Here is a 19,600-nt window from a genome sequence, read left to right on the forward strand (position 1 = left end):
TCTGATTTTTATTGTTCACAAGACACCTTTGCTAATAAAGTTCAAAGTTCTTTCTTCTTTTTTTCTAGAGAATAACATTTTCTTTTTTTCTTAATTAGTGATGAAGAAATTTCTTATTCATCTAAGTAACAAGCAACTTAGAATATTAGAGAGAGAGATAGACTTGAAGTCTGAGACTTAGATTTAAATGATACCTCTGATTCTATTAACTCTGTGTCCATGGATATGTCACTTAGCATTAATGAGTCTCAAGCAATTGGAGTCATAAAGCAAAACACTTGATAAACATTAAAGAACTACATAAGTGTAAATCATTATCACCATTATTACTAGTTCTTAGAATTATTCTATTTAGGAATAGAAAAAAAAGATAAAAGACTAAATTCTAGACTCAGTCCTACAATTCTATGAGCCATAAATTTAACCCAAAATATCCTTATATCATGTGGAATAACAGAAAAATCTCAGCATTATTCTGTTCTTTTCTATTTTTGTATTCTTTCTTTTGGACAATAACTCTTGCTTGCTATAAGGTGTCTCTTTCTCTACCCCTTCTTTCCCTCTCTCATATACCTCACATACCCCATAACCCTCTCCTAGAAACATACAATTTTATCTTCTCTGACTATGAAAGAGAACCAAACATGGTTCTTTTTTCCATTGCTTTTTTTTAATAGGCAATGTAAGTATCCACCAAAGAGCTCAAAGCCACAGAAAGCAAGGCTTAGATTACAAGATTCAAGCGTATCCAAAAGCATTAAGATCCCTTCTCCACTGGCCAAGCTTGAAGATCACTATTCTCTATACCAGGATCTTATTGCTATTAATTTACAATACCACTATTTTCTTGAGTTCACTTGTTCCTCTACTCATATGATTCTTCCCTCACCCTCTCAAACTATTAAGTGACATTACTTAGGTGAACAAAATGTATTTGTGAATAAAGGTCCAGTCACAATTGCTTTTCAGTAACATTAATCCATTTGATTATTCAATTTTAATCTCTAAATTTCATTAAAGCAGCTATAACAGACTAGGACACAATCTTAACATTTCTTCTCTCATTTATCAATATCACTAGAAAGTAGTTAAGTGCCCATTGTACTGTGCTTATAAAGTGCAAGATCCTAGATGGTAACAAGCAAGAATAATTACAACTATCATCAACAATTAATAAATTAGGGGATTCAATAAAGGGAAGGTCAGTTTTACACTATGAATAAACACATATGATCTATGGATTTTCATTTACTCTGCTATTTCAAGGATATTTTTCTGTGTTTCTTATTTCGTTGAAGTAATAAGACCTTTTAAAAATATGTCTGGTTAATCAATAATTGGTTATTTAATTGTAATGGTTAATAAATTACCCTTTTGGATGTCATTAGAAGTATTGAATCATAATCATTGTCTTAGTCTTGGAAGGGTATGTAGATCACTTGGAACAAATGGCCACCCATTCAATTAAGTCCTTGAGAGGATTTTTAAGAATTCGTATTTGCACATTTTTAGTATCTGTATTTACAACAGTTTTAGAATTATACCTGGTGCAAATCAGACACTTAATGAATGCTCCTTGAGTGTCCAGTTGAATGACGTGAGAATATTTTCTTCATTTTACCTGATGGAGTCATTGAGTTTCTTAATGAACATTTCTAGTGATACAGGACTCACTAATGTAAAGGCAATGAATTCCAGTCATAGACATAATCCTCAAAAAGTGAGTTCTCTTGAACTTGCTGTTGCAATTGCTAGTGTTGTAGTTATTATCTTTCCTGTGCCTGCAATTTCATTGACTCCAGTATGGAAATACCCCTCAAATTGAAGAAAGTCACAGGAAGAGAGATTTTCAAGCATGATTTGTTATAATTTCCCCAAAAAAAACCCAAGAATCAGAGAATATAAAAATTGGAATATCACTGGCATCTACATTCCAGTTTCCATTACACAGAATTTGGCTGTTAGAGAATGATGATGATTATGAGGAGGAAGAGGAGGAGAAAGAGCTGAAAGAGGAAGATAATGATGAGGATGATATAATTTATATAACATTTAAAATTTTTCAAAGCAAGTTACTTTACCAATATTATCTTCTTTCATCTTCACAATAATCCTGGGAAATTGGTGTTATTATACCAATTTTATAGTTGGGTAAATTGATGTAGTCAGTGTATGACATGCTCAGTATTTTAAAAATAGCAAGTTTCTAAAAGTACTAAGTAATCATATGGAATTTGAACTCAATTGTTCCTGACTCCTAGTCCAGTGTTCTTTACAATACTTTACTTCCATTATTTAATTTAAACAAGTATACAATATATTCTAAAGTCATGCATTATGTTAAGAATATTTGAATTCTTTGCTGATTTGGATTATCTATACACCTTCCTTTACCAGTAATGAAAATGACTGAGTTAGTCATAAATATTATCTGAACTATGGGTCTGATGCAAGTTTTTCCACAATAGGATCTACCTGGAAAGAATATGACAAAGAGTATCCACTATTATAAGTTGTAAAATGGCTTAAAATAGTTAAATAAGGAAAAAAACTAAATAATTCCTACATATATCCCTCAGGGGTGTATGAATTTTCTCCAATGCCAAATTTCTATTTTCTATTTATTTTCCCCTCTGTTCTTCCTTCCTTCAAATCCATTTCCAATAATTCTGTTTCTCAACAACTGTTTTATTTAGGTCTCTCAAAATCTAAGTGGCAGCGTTTCCTAGTCTTCTATGAGTCTAAATTTGTAGGTGGATGATTGGGTTTTATAAAGACATTAGTAGATTCACATTAGTTTCTTATTTTTTTAAAAAGTACTTATTCAATTTGACTCCAAAGATAACAAACACACAGGAATTAGAGTATTGAAAATGAAGTTATTTTATGATTTTTGTTGCTAATCCATAATATAATTACATCTGATACTAATTCTAGATTTGGGCTTTTGTTATTTTTTTTACAAATAAACTTTATCTAGTTTTATATGTGTTTTTCATTCAAAGATACAATTTCATTTGTGTATACAGGTTTACTTTTTTATTATTAGTAAAGACATTAACAATAAAATAGGTTCACTTGTTCCAGCTGGTAATTCCTCACTACAAGCAATATATTATTCCTCTTTTTGTGACATCATAATCATCTATATAGAAAGTACCATGTATCTTTGTGTAGAAGCTACTGTTTCCATTAAATTTAATTACCTCCCCCTGTGGTTTTAAATAGAAGTGGCTTCAAAATGAGGGCAGCTTCTATTAAATTTAATTACTTTCCCCTGCTGCTTGCATGGTAAAAGGGAGGTTACCAAATGAGGGCAGCTTCTAAACTAAGGTATATGGTAACTGTGTGTTGCCTTAAATGGAATAGAGTCTGAACTATTTCACTGGGCATTTATTTAGATAATCCTTTCTATTTAAAAAATTTTTTTTGTTTCCTCTTTAATCTGAGTCTAAGAAGGAAAAAAAATTTGAAAGAAGGATACATTTTAAAATCAATGTTAATTCACACTAAATAAACATCAATATCTATTTTGAAAATAATTGTATCATATTCCAGAACAGAATTTTTTAAATGAATACTTATTTCATTTTCACAGGCTTAATAATGAGTTTTATTTCAAACCCAGTGCCTCATATATACTAATGTTTCTTCAATCAATGAACCATTATATTTTTAAATACTATACTAAAAGTTACTAGAAAATTTCCCAAGTTCATGAGAAATAAGTGATGACATTTATCATAAACTATCTTATTGTAAAATGATTTTATCTAAAAAAAACATTATTAAATGTGTAAATATGTAGAAGTACAAATGAAGTAAAAAATTAGACAAATCATTTAAAATTTTAATGAGAAAAAATAAGTTTTACTATTTGAATATAACCTAATTAAAGCCTATCAATAGAAAATGCAAAAACTACTATTTTTTAAAAAAGTTAAATATTAAATTAATAAGATATATCAAGTCATTAAGAGCCCGATTGTATAATTCTTCCAACACAGGCAGAATTTAGATGAACAATATTTTCACTCATTCACACAGTTTAGTATAAATATAAAACAAGACACCCCTTAAGCATTTTAAGTCACAAATTAAACATTTACATTTTTTACTGTGCAGTGAGGCTGAACATTTATGCAGCTTCAAAACCAAAGTGAAGCCTCAAGGGAAGCCTCTCTACTGACAAATTAATACCTTAGAGAACGGAGCTGAATGGTGGCAATGAACTCATTTGTTCCCCCAATAATGAAGAATGACTTTTTCTTTACCACATCTGTGACTGTTGCTATGGTGACCCAGACTTACCTCATTGCTTCTCGAAGAGCTCCTCGCTCACCAAGAGTCGTGTGCTTGATGTCATCAAAATTATTTTCGAGCTTTGGACAGGCCTATAATATATGAAAGCATGACATGAATTGCTATAACATTCTGAAGGAAAAAGGATCTACATACTTCTATCTGCAAATATAATTAATAATATTGATTATGAATTTACACAAATTATGCACACAATTTTAATTGGATAGGATTCATTAGAATTGACAGTGAACTCAGTAATCAAATAGAAGTAGCGGATAATATAGTTGTCATGGAAATGTTTTAGAAGTGTTCCAGAACTATGTCAGACAGAATAAATAGCATTTCTAGACTATCTTGAGAATTAACAGATAATTTCTTCATATAAACTAGACTAAAAATATACGATTTAATATGAAGGGAAAGTCAATAGTGTTCCAGATTTAACTCAATAATCACTATTCTAACTTCTGGATAGAACCCATATCAAGATCTTAATGTGTATAACTGTAGATTAGAGTTAGCAATATAGTTGAACTCTCCCAAGATTTACCTCCAAACTTTAAAATAATGTCTCAAAGTGAATTTTGGAGCCAACAAAAGGTCAGAGTGAAACATTTTCCAGCCCCAAACATTAGAAGGTTGGCAAGAGAAGTCTATGACACCATGCAGGAGACCAACCTGAAGAGGACCACACAGGGTCTTGGAGGCAGCTGTGATAGGTAACAGTAGCAGCTTCAAAATCTCTTAGCCCAGAGATAACAGGAGATTTGTTCAACTGGTTAGAAACAGATAACAGGGGAGCCTTGACTGGAATTGGGTATAGATGGCATTAATTGGCAGTTTTAGTGCCCATAAGCAGCTTTTCAGAAAGAAGAAAGCTTCTCATTAGTTACAAGGAAGAAGTCCTGAATGCAGTACCTAGGCAGAGGAGTATTAGTTCTTGTGGCTGCAGGAGAGCAGAAGACCTATTACAATCCCAAGGTCAAGAACAGAAGTAACATTTGCAGCTGCAGAGGGACCTTCCTGAGTAAAGACCAGAACTCAGCCCAGAAGAACAGTGGTCACACCCCTCTACAAATCATAATGTCTTAGGAGCACTGACAATTCATAACTCTAGAACTAACTGAAAAAAGTCACATGAAAAAGTATGAAGCTAGAGGCAATACCTTTTCACTCCAAAGTGAGCAAAGCCCAAATACAACAAAAAATTTGAAATCAATAAATAAGTTTTTAAAATGAGCAAACAGGGCTGCTAGATGGAGTGGTGGATAGAGCACCAGCCCAGGAGTCAGGAATACCTGAGTTCAAATCCGGCCTCAGACACTTAATAATTACTCAGCTGTGTGGCCTTGGACAAGCCACTTAACCCTGTTGCCTTGCAAAAACTAAAAAATAAAGTAAAATAAAATAATAAAATAAAATAAAATGAGCAAACAACAACAAAGAACTTAACCATTAAAAAAGCTACTATGATGGCAAAATACAAAAATATAAAAATAAAAAGACAACAATGTAAAAACATCTAAAACCAAAACTTTAAAGAAAAATGATAGGGGGCGGCTAGGTGGCGCAGTGGATAGAGCACCGGCCTTGGAGTCAGGAGTACCTGGGTTCAAATCCGACCTCAGACAATTAATAATTACCTAGCCGTATGGCCTTGGGCAAGCTACTTAACCCCGTTGCCTTGAAAAATCTAAAAAAGAATGATAACTGAACCCAAGCCCAACAAGAAGAAGAATAAAAGAAAGATTAGAGTGGTGATGGAAAAACTGGGGAAAAAATGAAAATGACACAAGAAAATTATAAAGAGATTTAACAACTTCTTAAAAGAGATACAAAAATCCTGATGAAAATAGCACCTTAAAAAAAGTATATTTGGTTAAATGGAAAAAGAAATACAAAAGTTCATTGAAGAAAATAATTCATTAAAAATTAGAATTGTGCAGCTGGAAGCTAACTCCAAGAGACCTTAAGAAACAATAAAGCAAAATAACAGAAATGAAAATAGAGAATAAAAAGGGAAAATAGACCTGAAAACTATATTAAGGAGTGAAAATTAAAAAATTATTCTATTATCTGAAAGTTGAAATAGAAAAATACCTATTTTAAGAAATTATCCAGGAAAGCTATTAGGGGGTAAAAATAGAAATTGAAAGAATGCAATGATCACCTTCTGAAAGAAATCCCAAAATGAAAACTCCTAGAAATGTGATGTTATATGATTCAGATCAGGATAGAAAATACTGAAAGGAGTCATAGAGAAATAATTCAAATATCCTGAAATCACAGTCATAATCATACAAGATTTAGATGTATCTACATCAAAGGAGCAGAGGACTTGAAATATAATATTCCAGAAGGAAAAAAGCTACGATTGCAACCAATAAAAACTGACCCAGCAATACTAAGTATAGTCATTCAGAAGGGGGAAAAAAAGGAATGTTTAATGAAGTAGAGAACTTTCTGGCATTTCTGATGAAAATATTAGAAAACCTGACATTCAAACATAAGACAAGTATAACAATATAAATGTTAATATCCTGTGAGCAGTATGAGCTGTCCCACTAGGGAACCAATTTGCCAGTGATTATGATGGAGTACTATTGTACTATCAGAAATGATGAAGGAGATAATCCCAGAAAATAAAATGGCAAGACCTATATGAATGGAAGCAAAGTGAAGTGAGAAGCAGGGGATATAGTAATAGCTATATTATAGTGATAATTAGTTGTAAAAAACATAGCTACTTTGTTCAACACAGTGATGCAAAACAATTCCAAAGGAGTCATGATTAAAAATACTGTTTATTTCCAGAAAAATAACTGATGAACTCTGATAGCAAAATTAAGCGTATTTTTCTCATTTTATTTTCTTACCTTCTTGTTGCTGTTATTGTAATACACATAAAATGGAGATGTGTTTTTCATGATTTCACATGTATAACTGGTATCATAATTGCTTTCCTTTTAGTAGACGGGGAGGGGGAATGGAAGGAATAGAATTTGGAACTCAAGAGTGAAAAAAAGATGTTAAAAATTTTTTAAAAATAAATGTGTGCCTTTGCACCTATAAACCATTCAAGGCTATGATAACAAAATATTATCCTTTCAAATTAAGAAAAATTAACTCAAATTTTCTAATTAATTTTTAAATTCATATCAAAAATTTTAAATGAACATAGTAAAGACAAATTTACTTCTCAAAATAAAATGCTCATTTTCCTAATGAAAGTTGTTAAGAAGAAAAAAAAGCTTTCAATCACTTAAACCCAAAAATTATTTCTTATTTAGCATCTGTAAAAAATGTCTATTTCTAAATCATTTTTCTTTTTCATTCTTTAAAATTTTATTATTTTCTTCCAATTATATGCAAAGATAGTTTTCATCCTATTACAAGATTTTGAGTTCCACATTTTCCTATCACTCTCCCTTCCCTTCCACCTCTGTGGCAGCACACAATCTGATACTAGTTGTCTTGTACAATAATCTTTAACATATTTCCACATTAACCATGTTTTTAAAGAGAAATCAGAACCGAGAGGAAAAACAGCCATGAGAAAGGGGGAAACAAAATAATTAAAACATTTTTCTAGAATACTATATTAAATTGCTTAATGAATCTTAAAAATTATTATTCTAATTTCCAAATTAATTTGATAAAAGCTTGATATTGACTTTTTATTTGCCTGAACTTGAGAAAATGATGAAAGGTTTTTAAGGTGAAAAATTAATCAATTTTCATTTTATTTGAGTACTATGTTATATTAAGTTTTATGTAGTAATACTTATTTTAAGTAGTAAAAAATCATTGCATTTAAGGATAATATTCACAGGAGAAAAGGGGATTTCTTGGACTTTAAGTAGACTTCAAAATGTTGCACTGCAGAGGAAAGAACACAAAATTTGGATTCAGAAAACTGACATTCAAATGTCTGTTCGGTCATTTATTAGCTATGCGTTCCTAAAGATCTTACTTCACTCATCTCTGCCTCAATTTCCAAATCTGTAAAAAATGGAGAGTAATCCCTAGAGTGCCTCATATATATGATAGAATAAAGAGTTATTTCTACACAGCTCAAATGAGATGATGTATGTAAAGCCATTAAAGAATTAAAAAATACCATGGAAGTCTATTATTATTGTTGAGTTCCTCCTACTCAAGGCCTGAGAATCAACTTGTATGGATTTTGAAAAAGTCACTGACTCCAAAATGATTCTGCAGATCTGCGCTTGTCTGAATCAAAACCATTATGCCTAGTAACTTCAAGTGGCTGGGATTAATTTAACCCAAGTATTTCTGCAAATACTCAGGATAAAGAGTTTCTTTAGAAGAACCAAAATAGATTGAAAAGAAGAGATTATTGTTTATTTCTGAGAAATCACAATACCCTCCTTAATATCCCTGTCTTTTAGGATCACCCTCTAATTAATGATGAAGTCCTCTGTGTATTTATTTCAGTCACAGAATTCTACTTTACCCAATGAGTATTCCAAAGATGAGAAAATTACCTGGGTTAGTTTGGTCATGAGAGAATACTGTTCTTTTATAGTAGTTAATACACTAATTACTTAGGAACAGCTATATCTTAAACCATTAAAACCATGATCAAGCAATAGGAACATGATTTTCCCAATCTTCAAGTTTTACTTTTTTGAGATTAAAATGTAAAGCAACTGGTGTATTTTTTCTGACATTAGTTTTATAGTCTCCTTTTAACATGCATTTTAAGACTAAACTCCTTTTTTCCTCTAAAACCAGATATGAATCTGGGTAATGCCCACTCCCCAATTCCATAAGTGACCTAGGTTTACATCCTTCTCTTACAAGACTCTAGAATGTTGATCTATGACTCCAGAGCCCAAATTCTCTTTCTTTACTTTTTTCTTTGTTTCTTTTTTTTAAAATAAATTTAACAAAAGAAACTTTAATTCCCATGGAACTAAACTAGAACTTCTGTAACTGCTCTGTTCATATTATCCATTCCTAACAAGGACATTAATTTTTTAGGGGTTTTTTTTGCAAGTCAATGGGGTTAAGTGGCTTGCCCAAGGCCACACAGCTAGGTAATTATTAAGTGTCTGAGGCTGGATTTGAACTTAGGTACTCCTGACTCCAGGGCCTGTGCTCTATCCACTGTGCCACCTAGCCACACCAAGGACATCATTTTTTTAAATCAACAAGTATTCATTTTCTCTCTTTCTCATTCCCCAAAATAGGTTAAAAGAAAAAGAATTAAAGGATTGTGTAACAAATACAAAATCCAGATCAAAACAATTTCTTATATGGGCCAAGTCTAGAATCATGTAGCCCATTCTATATCTTGAGTCCATCACTTCTCTGTCAGGATATGGATAGCCTACTTCATCAGACTTCTTGAACTAGTCATTAGGCACTATAATGATCTGCAAAGATTTCTTTCAAAAGCAATTTTCCAATGTTACTGTTATTGTATAAAAATGTTCTGGTTCTGTTCACTTTATGAACATCAGTTTTTTAAAATCTTCCCAGTTTTTCTGAAACCATCTCTTTCATCATTTCTTATGCCACAAAAATATCCAATTACTTTCATATACCCAATATTTTCAACCTAACGGATGCCTTTCCCTTAGTTTCTAGTTTTTTGCCAAAATACTGCTAAAAGTATTTTGATATATAGGTACCTTTCCTCTTTCTTTGATCTTCTTGGTATATAAACCTAGAATTGCATTACTATTTGAAAGAACATGAATAGTTTAGTACTGTTATGGTCAGAGTTCCAAATTGCCTTCTAGAATAGCTAGATTAGGTCACAAATCCTCTAGGAGGGTATTAGTGTGCCAATTATCCCAAAGGCCTACCAACATCTACTGTAATTTTTCAATTTTGTTACCCTTGCAAATCTGATACTTGTGAGATAAAATTTTAGAGTTCCTTTTATTTGGAGTCATCTAATTATCAGTGATTTGGAGAATTTTTTTGAATCTACAAAGCTGTTGCTAAATGAATTTCTTCTTTGAAAAGTGACTTTTCATATCCTTTTTTTTTTCATTTATCAAAGTAGAATGATTGTCATTATTCTATCCACTGTATCATGATGCCTTGTTAACTCATTTTGCTTGAGTATATTTTTTCAAGGGAGGGCCCATTCAGAGTGTAAAGATTGAAGGAGCAATTAAGAATTGATAGCAATGTTTAAAAATAAGCACCAATAAAACATTTCTAAATGATTTCTCTGTAAGCCACTTCCTCAGAGGGAAAGCACAAACATTTCCTGACATGAGGAATTTAACTTTATTCTTCTTGCTAAGACACAAATTAATGAGCATGATTGAACTTAAAATAAATGTAAACAATTGCACAATAGCATAGTTTATAAAAGATCCTAATTCCAGAGCTATTTTGTTTATCCTCTTCAAAGACTGAGTCATTTTTATCATGTTTCTTTGTTCAATGAGGTAATCAAATTTGATTTAAAAAAAAAACAAAAAAGTTTCCTTGTCTAAGGTAAATTTAGAAATTCTTGTTTCATTAGATATGATTAATTATTTGGAAACAAATAATTTTAGTTAAGGGCACTTTTATAGATCAACAATCTTTTTTTTAAAAAAGGTGTGATTTCACTGTTAGCACTATTTGTAGACCTGGTAATTGCATCTATAATAACTTAAAACATATTTTAGATCTTAGTTTAGCTATTTAAAGGACAATAATCATGCCCACAGCAAGAGATTTACTTCTTTCACTGTAATAATGCAACACCACTATTCTGGTTTTAAGCAAAGTCAACAAGCATTTATTATGTACCTATTATATGCCGGACAATGTGATGAACACTTGGGATGCAACAAAAAAAAACAAAATTAGACAGGGTCTAATGGGGGAGACAACATAAAAACAACTATATACAACCATATAGAATACACTGAAGAACATCTCAAAAATAAAATTGTAGGATTAAGGGCAGTTAGGGAGGATGGGCTTTAGCTGGTGCTTGAAGAATGCCTGGGAATCCGGCAGGCAGAAATGAAAAGGGTGAGAATTCTAGACATGAGGGCCAGTGAAACAGTCCTGAGTTTGGAGATCAAGTGTCTTGTACAAGAAAACATAAGGTTAATAAATTCATGAGGTCAATAAATTCAAATGCCAACATAATGGCAACTACAAAATATTCTACTATTGCCACTATTATGCTGAAATTAAATGTTTGGACCCTTGAACAAGAATCAAAGAAAGGCTGATGAATCTCCAAAAGAGAATTGATCCCAGAAGAATCCTGAAGGGACTCCCACTTAAAGAATTCTTAAAGGAGAATGGCCATGAAGAATTCCAAAGGTCTTGAGAATTAAAGGTCTCTTTCTCTTGTCAACTCTGCGTCACCCCTCAAATGGGACAAGGCCCATCACTAAGAAGAAATTCCCATTCCAATGGACTTTGGGAGAGGTTTTATACTTGAAATTTAATGAATTTTATATTGTACTTAAAATATCTTATTGTGAGAATACATAAGTTTCAACAGACTGCCAAAGAGAGCTCTAGTATCAAACAACTTGAATATAGGACTGTATCCTTCAGTAAATTTGACTTTACTGAGTAAATTTGACTTTACTTGTCCTCACTGCCTCATAATAGCCTACTACTTCATAGGGTCATTAGGATAATGAGGATTGGGTTTGCTATACCATAGCTAACAGAAGTGACTCCATGTTTGACCAATGAATGACCTGTCCATGAGCTTGTTCAGCTAAATTTAGGGTTAGAAATGCAAATTATGAAAATGATTTGCTTAGCAAATTTCATCTAAACAATGTTGGTAAGGTTAACAGACTTTACTAATCACAATGTCCTTTGATTGATAAAGGAGATGCAATCTATAGATTGATCAAATGCTTAGATCTGTCTTTATGTCTAAAGTGTTTTGTATTTATATTCATATAGTGCTTGGGTTTGTTTGAACAGTAGTATTTTATAGTGTCTTCAGTTTTTTGTTAGTTTTTTGCACTTAATGGAATTTCTTTTTCAATCTCTTGCACCTGGGTTTCATTAGTAGTATATAGAAATCCAAATTATTAAAATGGGTTTATGGTATAACCTGCAACTTTGGTAAAGTTGTTAATTCTTTAAATTTTTAGTTGATTCTTTAGGGTCCTGTAAATATTCCATCATATAATCTGCAGCAAATGAGTTTCATTTCCATGTTGTCTAATTTTATTCCTCCAATTTCTTTTTTTAATCTACTTGCTATAATTTTCATTTCTCATGCTTCATTCCTGTTCATATCAGAAAGTTTTCCAGTTCATCCCCATTACAAATAATGCTTGCTCTTGGTTATAGATAGATATAAATCACTTTAAGAAAGGGTCTTTGATTCTTTAGCTTTCTAGAGTTTTTAATGGGAATGGATATTGTATTTGTCAAAAGCTTTTTCTGCTATAACCATATGAGTTTTAATTAAATGGTCGATTATATTGATAATTTTCCTAATATTAATCCAGTCCTGTATTCCTGGTATAGATCTCATCTGATCATGGTATGAAGATATTTGTGCAATGTACTTGTTAACATTTTATTTAAAATGTTTGCTTTCATTCACTCAATCATTTTCTTTCTCTTTTTTTTCTGCTCTCTCTCTCTCTCTCTCTCTGGTATGACATAAAAATCATATTTGTGTCAAAAATTATTTACTACTTTTTCAAATAGTTTATATAGTATTGAAATAATTGTTCTTCAAATGTTTGGTAGAATTCACTTATAAATTATCCACCATGAGAGTTTTTTTTTAATATTAGTAATTTCATTTTTGGCTTGTTTAATTTCTTTTTGTAAGATAAGGTATATAACTATTGCAGTTCTTTTTCTGTTTTGTAAATATTCATCCATTTCACTTAGAGTGGCAATTTTCCTGGCACACTCTTGACCTGAATTCAAATGTAACCACAGGCACTTGACTCTCACTAGCTATGTGACCTTGAGCAAGTCCTGTAAATCTAATTGCCTCATATCCAGAGCCATCTCCAGTCATCCAGATTCATATCTGACCCTTGGACCCAGTCTGCTCCACATAAAAAAGTGAGGCTCACTCAAATCCAATTTGTGCTTGCATTGGCATCACCTTCCTCACATCATGACCTTCTTTGAGAACAAAACATTATATGAATATATATGTATATGTGTATGTATATATATATTATGGATGTTTTTACATTCAATCTTGCTGTTCTTTTTTTGGATTTTCGGGATTTCCATTATATTTACCTAGAGATTTTAATTTGTTCTTTCTCTAGTTGTTTTTTTAGCTGCAAGTCCATTTCCTGTTCTGTTCTTTCTACTTTTGATTAATGTATATCTTTAGAGATATACATTTTCTCCTGAATGCAGCTTTGACTGAATCCTACAAATTTTGGCAGATTGTCTCACTGTTATTCTTTTGTTGTTGTTGCTGCTGTTGTTTTTTAGGTTTTTGCAAGGCAAATGGAGTTAAGTGGCTTGCCCAAGGCCACACAGCTAAGTAATTATTAAGTGTCTGAGACCAGATTTGAAACCAGGTACTCCTGACTCCAGGGTCAGTGCTTTATCCACTGCGCCACCTAGCCGCCCCTCACTGCTATTCTTTTTAATGAAATTATTGACTGTTTATATGATTTGTTCTTTAATATTCTCATTCTTTAGGCTTGAACTATTTGAATCTCAACTTCCACTTCCCTTTACTGAATGTAATTTTTATTGCATTAATGTCTGAAAAGAACGTATTTAAATTTTCTGCATTTTTTAATGCATTAGTTTTGAGGTTTTTATGCCCTAAAACATTGTCAACTTTTGTTAAGTGCTATTTAACGGTAAGAAAATGTAGACTTTCTTTTCCCATTCTCAACAGATTTGTCATATTTAACCTTTCTAAAATTCTGTTCATTAACTTTTTTATTTTGTTAGATGTATCTATCTGTAAAAGGGGAAGGTTGAGATCCCTCACTAATAGTTTTGCCAAATACTTCTTCCCTGCAAAACATATAACTTTTATTTTAATAATTTAGATGCTATATCATGTGATTCATATATGTGTAATATTTGTATTTTATCATTTTCTTTTTATATTTTATTTATTTTTCAACTATATGCAATGGTAATTTTCAATATTCAGTTTTGCAAAGTTTTGAGTTTCATATTTTTCTCCATCCTCCTTTATTCCCCTCCCCTGACAAAAATCAGTCATATAGACTATAAATGTAAAACCATGAGATCTATATTTGTCTTGTGAAAGAAGAATCAAATCAAAACTGAAAAAATAGAGGAAAAAACATAGCACATAGGACAACCTTTTTTAAAATTGATATTACTTCATTTTCTATGGCACATTTAAATAAAATGTAGTCTCCCTGATTATCTTTTTTAATTAGGTTTCCTTTCCTTTGCTTCTTTGAGATAATTGCTACCCCTGCCTTTTCTTTAATCTCAAGTGAAGCAGGGTTGGAGAGAGAATTTTTTGAACATTAATTTGCATGTGTTGGTCCCAAAGTCAAAGAAGGAACATAAGTTGGGTCTCTCAACAAAATCTCAAACTATCTAAGGTGATGTTAACAAGGAAAATATACTCAAACCCCCTTCTGATCATTTACACAATACTTCAATGTGTTGGTCACAGAAAATAGATATCCACTCCTTCAGCTACACCCACAGTCATGCGCCTTATTTATATCCAAGTTTCTCACATTCACATTCAGAAGCCCAATAGCGAAAGGTAAAAAATAAATGCATTTCAATCACTTTATAAACTTCACCAGAGAAGACATCCAGTGAAATTTTTGGTCACTACTGTTGTTCTGTATCCATACTTTTTCACTCTTTGAAACTAAAAGATCTATAATAATGGGAGGGAATACAAGTTCATTCTGTAGAGCATGAGGCTACCACAGCACTTTTGCATTCAGTTCGATTTCCCAAGTATGAGAAGATGTTGCTTTACAGCTTGGACTGTGAACTCAATGTGAATCAATACTGCATTATGTCTTCCTCACCCCTCCAAACAACAACAAAACTAACTCAAACTAATGAGGCATAACATTCAACACTAAGGAGATGAGAACCTTCCAATACTCCATAGTGTCAGACAACACATGGAATATTATATTTATTTCTTGGTGCTACACTTTTGGAAGGAGAGTGACCAGGATTTTAAAGAGTTGTGAGAGACACTGAAAAACAGAAAACTGAGAAAAAGTAGAGAGTGATATGTTAGATGTCCCAAAGTATTTGAAAGGCTGTCATATGACTCAACTATTCCTGGACTAGAGTGGAGACCTAGGATCTATAGATAGAAGTTGTAGAGAGAGGCAAGTTTAGGGTTTTTCCCCCTAATAACGAATTTTTTCTAACAAATAGAAATATTTAAAATTTCACTGGATGCCTCAGAAGGTAGCAGATTCTCCCTGAATGAGGTTTTTCAGGTACTATTGAGCAAAGAAAGATTTTTTGCTCAATTATGGTGTAAGACTAGTTATTTCTGACATACACTGATTGTATGTATGAGTATAAGGTACTAGTTAATAGAATAATCAGAGACGTTCAGCATGCATTTGGAGATATAGGGACTGAATCTGAGGAAAGGTCTGCAGGGTTACATATACATAATACACACACACACACATTCAGAAAGATCATAGGATCATAGGCTTTGAATTGAAAGTAATCTTAGAGGTAACTAAGTCCAACCATTCTAAAAAATGAAGAGACTGAAGAATATATAGGGTAAGTGATTTACTAGGGTCAAATAACTTCTAAGTATCTGTGGTATAATTCAAAATTATGTCTTCCTGGCTCCAAGTTCTGTACTCTGGTAACTTTAGGGGTATTTGGATGGAGGTAATAATTAACAATATGAACACAAATGAGATTTTCTAGAGACAGATTGGCAAGAGGGGGGTAGAGGGTAGTTGGGTGAGGTGACAATAAACACTCAACTCTGGAAAGAAGAGGATTAGCAATTTTATATATTATATTTTACCAAATTTTTCCAATATGTATTAGGTTAGATTTACAGTGAGATCTCTCCCAAAAACAAAAATTCTCTTTTTCTAAGAATTGAAGTGAAGCAAAGGATACGTAAATAGCAAGATTAGATTGGTAAGTAAACAGAAGAGAAAAATATCATGAATTCATGGGAAGGAGGAGTAACAAGAAGGGAATCATTGACAGTGTTAAATGCAATAAAATGGTTAAAAGAAAGGTCACTGGATTTTGTCATTAAAATGTCATTGGATATTTTGAAAAACATAATTTCTGTAGAATTATGGGGACAGAAGCTAGAGCGCAGGAACATAAAGAATGAAAAGGCTTTCTGAATTATAAACAAAGATTATATTCTAATCTTTCTATAAATTAGGCAACGAAGAGATTTAATGTAATTCAAATCACCAAACACATTTATTTAGCATACTCTTTATTCAAAGCACCATACTAAATTTGAGGATACAATGACAAGAGAAGAAATAGTTCTTGCCCTCAAGTTCCTTAGGAACCTTTGAAACATTACCCAAGAACTATGCTAGAGGCTTCCTATAAGTGATAAAGATTTATATTTTAGAATCAAAAGGATCTATGCTGTCTTCTCTTATACAAGATAAGTCTGCAGATATGGAAACTGAGGCCAAGATAAAGTCATTCATTTTGTCCTGGTTACAAAAAATAATTAGTGAAGAAATCAAAATACAGAAGTTCTTGCTAATTCTAAATTTATTATTCTTTCAACCACTTAGAATTAATTTCTCTTTCCAGTTTACCATGAAGTCATCAGGAATTTTAAAGAAATAAAGATCTATAGAATCTGGTTTCAAAATCTTTACCCATATAGACATATTTAATGTGCATATTTTATAACATAAATTTTATAGCATATATAAATAATTGTACATAATTAGGAAGAAATAGGAAGAATCACTGATTTCTAAGTTTGCAGTGGCACATTCCTCTTTCACCTGCCGGTTCCTTTTAGTAGGATTCAAAGAAAAGCAGCTAGAGAGTACTTTATTTTTCATCTTTACACTCCAATGATGGCAACAGACACAGAGGGAAATTCTCTTCATCAAACTGTGGTTATCAGATTCTTTTCCAAGAATGTTAAATTTGTTAATGTTTACATTGAGCATCAACAAAAATAGAGAAAAGTGACTATCATAATTCATAAAATATCCAGGCTTCAAGAAAATAAAAACACAATTTACTTAAACATGTATGTATCTATGTGAACATATACATACATGTGCCAAATTAATGTCCATAAATATTTTGTATGAAACAGTCTTTATTTGGGTCTCTGACTCTGCAGTGACAAATATAATGAGCAATTAAACTCCCAAGTGTTGAGCTTTTGGCAGCAATTATAGTAGAAACTGGAAACTAAGCATCAAAAAGAACTAGCTTTAGTGGCCTTCTGCCAAATGATTCCCTAAGGGTTGAATGAAGGTCTAAAGTTTCAATTGTGATAGATTATATAGTATTTCATATTGGCAAAAAATATGTAAAAATTAGATAGAGGTATAATATACAAAAATCTGCAGCATATTAACTATTATAGAACCATGGAACTATAGAATATCAGAGCTAAAAGGAATATCAGAGCTGAGAGGAATCTCAGGAACCATGCAGTTTGATCCAATAAAATATATTTATTACAAGAATATCCTAATATTCTAAAAAATTTAAATAAAACAAGATCACTAGATTATGAAGCAGATTTCAAAAGATTAAAAAGTCACTAAATTAATTTTAAAGCACTACAAAAAGAATTTTAACATACATTGTTGGAAAGAAGTTGGAAAGAAGCAAAATACTGGTGTATTTTGCTATTATGAAACTATAATAGCTAAAATAGAAAAAAACATGACAATGTATATGTTCCTCTTCACAAAGATTGGGAACTAGAAGAAGGTTACCCTGCATGCAATATGTGAGTTGACAGATGTGTTGGTTAGGTTTACTGAAGTGTTCTCTTTTCTTTGGCTTTGCTTTGTTTAAGTGAGTGATGATTATTTGGCAGTCAAAAGGGAAAGATTTTACAATTACATATTTGAAAAAAAGAAAATCAGGACTCCAAGGTTCAAACATTTCCTCAAAAATCTTAGTGTCTTTATTGCTTTTTCAGATAGTTATGAAGGTCTTTTTAATAATCTAATTAAAATCACATCCACTTGAGATGTATATATATATAAGATATATTATATATATATATATATGTATTAAATCTAGTTGTAGCAAATATGGAATCTGAAACCCTAACTCTGAGATTGAGTTAGAAAATTAGAAATGTTATTTAAAGAACATAAAACACTATTTTCTATGAAAGTTCCACTGGTGCAAATCAATTATTACAATGAGAAGATAAAAGGAGACTATCAACCACATTATCCAACAAACACTTGATCTTTTTTTACAAGCAGAGTTGTAGCTGTCAAGTGCAACATCAGTTTAGAGTAAAAAAACTGAATTGTAAAATTCTACTGAAGATGGTAGATGATTCTCTGCTATGTTGCTTCATAAAATAATAAGGGACAATAGAGGGAAATAAATGTATAGAATACTTGACCAGAAATACAAGTAAACCAGATCATTTCAAGGACATATAAGGATGAACCCAAATGGACAAGTAAACAAAAATTGAAGGGGGTGAGGGAGGGAATCTATCAGGATTTCTATAACAAATTGTTTTCCCTTTAAAGGAGAATGCTGTTACCACATATGTGATCTGAAACTCCACTTTATAATATATGGCATGAGAGAATAAAAATGATGCCAAAGAAAACAAAGCACAAAGAGCAGTTGAACAAAATCAGGTGAAAAACAAACAAGTTCTGAGCTGGGTTTTGAATAGTTTTGAGGGCAATGAAGAATCAACTGATCTTTGATGCCACTAAATATGAAGAAGGAGGAATTGATTCTAAATGTATGAGATTAAAAAAAATGAACTTTGTTGTTATTGGGAAAAGGATAAGTAAAATATTGATATTACCTATTTAGAAATATAACTACCATAATTTTATATGGCAATTTTCTAATAAGATTTGGTTTATATTCAAAAAAGGATATAGATGCAAATATCGGGGTCATTAGAAAAGAGATTGGACAGAGGGAAGAATAGTATTATATAATGTGAGGAGATCAAGGGGTCAGCTCTGGAAAGTAAAATAATTATCAAAGTATACTATAGATTCTTTGGATAAAAAAGAGAAAAATGATGAAAAATTTGAAAATGAGTCACTAGTCTTTTTATAGTAGCATAAGTGATGGGTTCTTCACTTATTGAAATATCTACTACAGTTCTACTTAAAGC

The 19,600-nt window shown here is 31.7% G+C and overlaps 1 protein-coding gene across 2 annotated transcripts in view; it reads right to left on the reverse strand.

Annotated features, from left to right (window-relative positions):
• The window catches only part of DPYD (dihydropyrimidine dehydrogenase), a 1,037,477-nt gene that overhangs the window by 895,260 nt on the left and 122,617 nt on the right, over nucleotides 1-19,600 (reverse strand). For both annotated transcript variants that reach the window (XM_074188237.1, XM_074188238.1), the window contains exon 3: nucleotides 4,312-4,394. In XM_074188237.1, the coding sequence (XP_074044338.1) occupies nucleotides 4,312-4,394 (83 nt within the window). The remainder of the gene's footprint in view (nucleotides 1-4,311; nucleotides 4,395-19,600) is intronic.

The sequence above is a fragment of the Macrotis lagotis genome, chromosome 5 (assembly GCF_037893015.1).
Source record: "Macrotis lagotis isolate mMagLag1 chromosome 5, bilby.v1.9.chrom.fasta, whole genome shotgun sequence".
Lineage (NCBI taxonomy): Eukaryota > Metazoa > Chordata > Mammalia > Peramelemorphia > Peramelidae > Macrotis > Macrotis lagotis.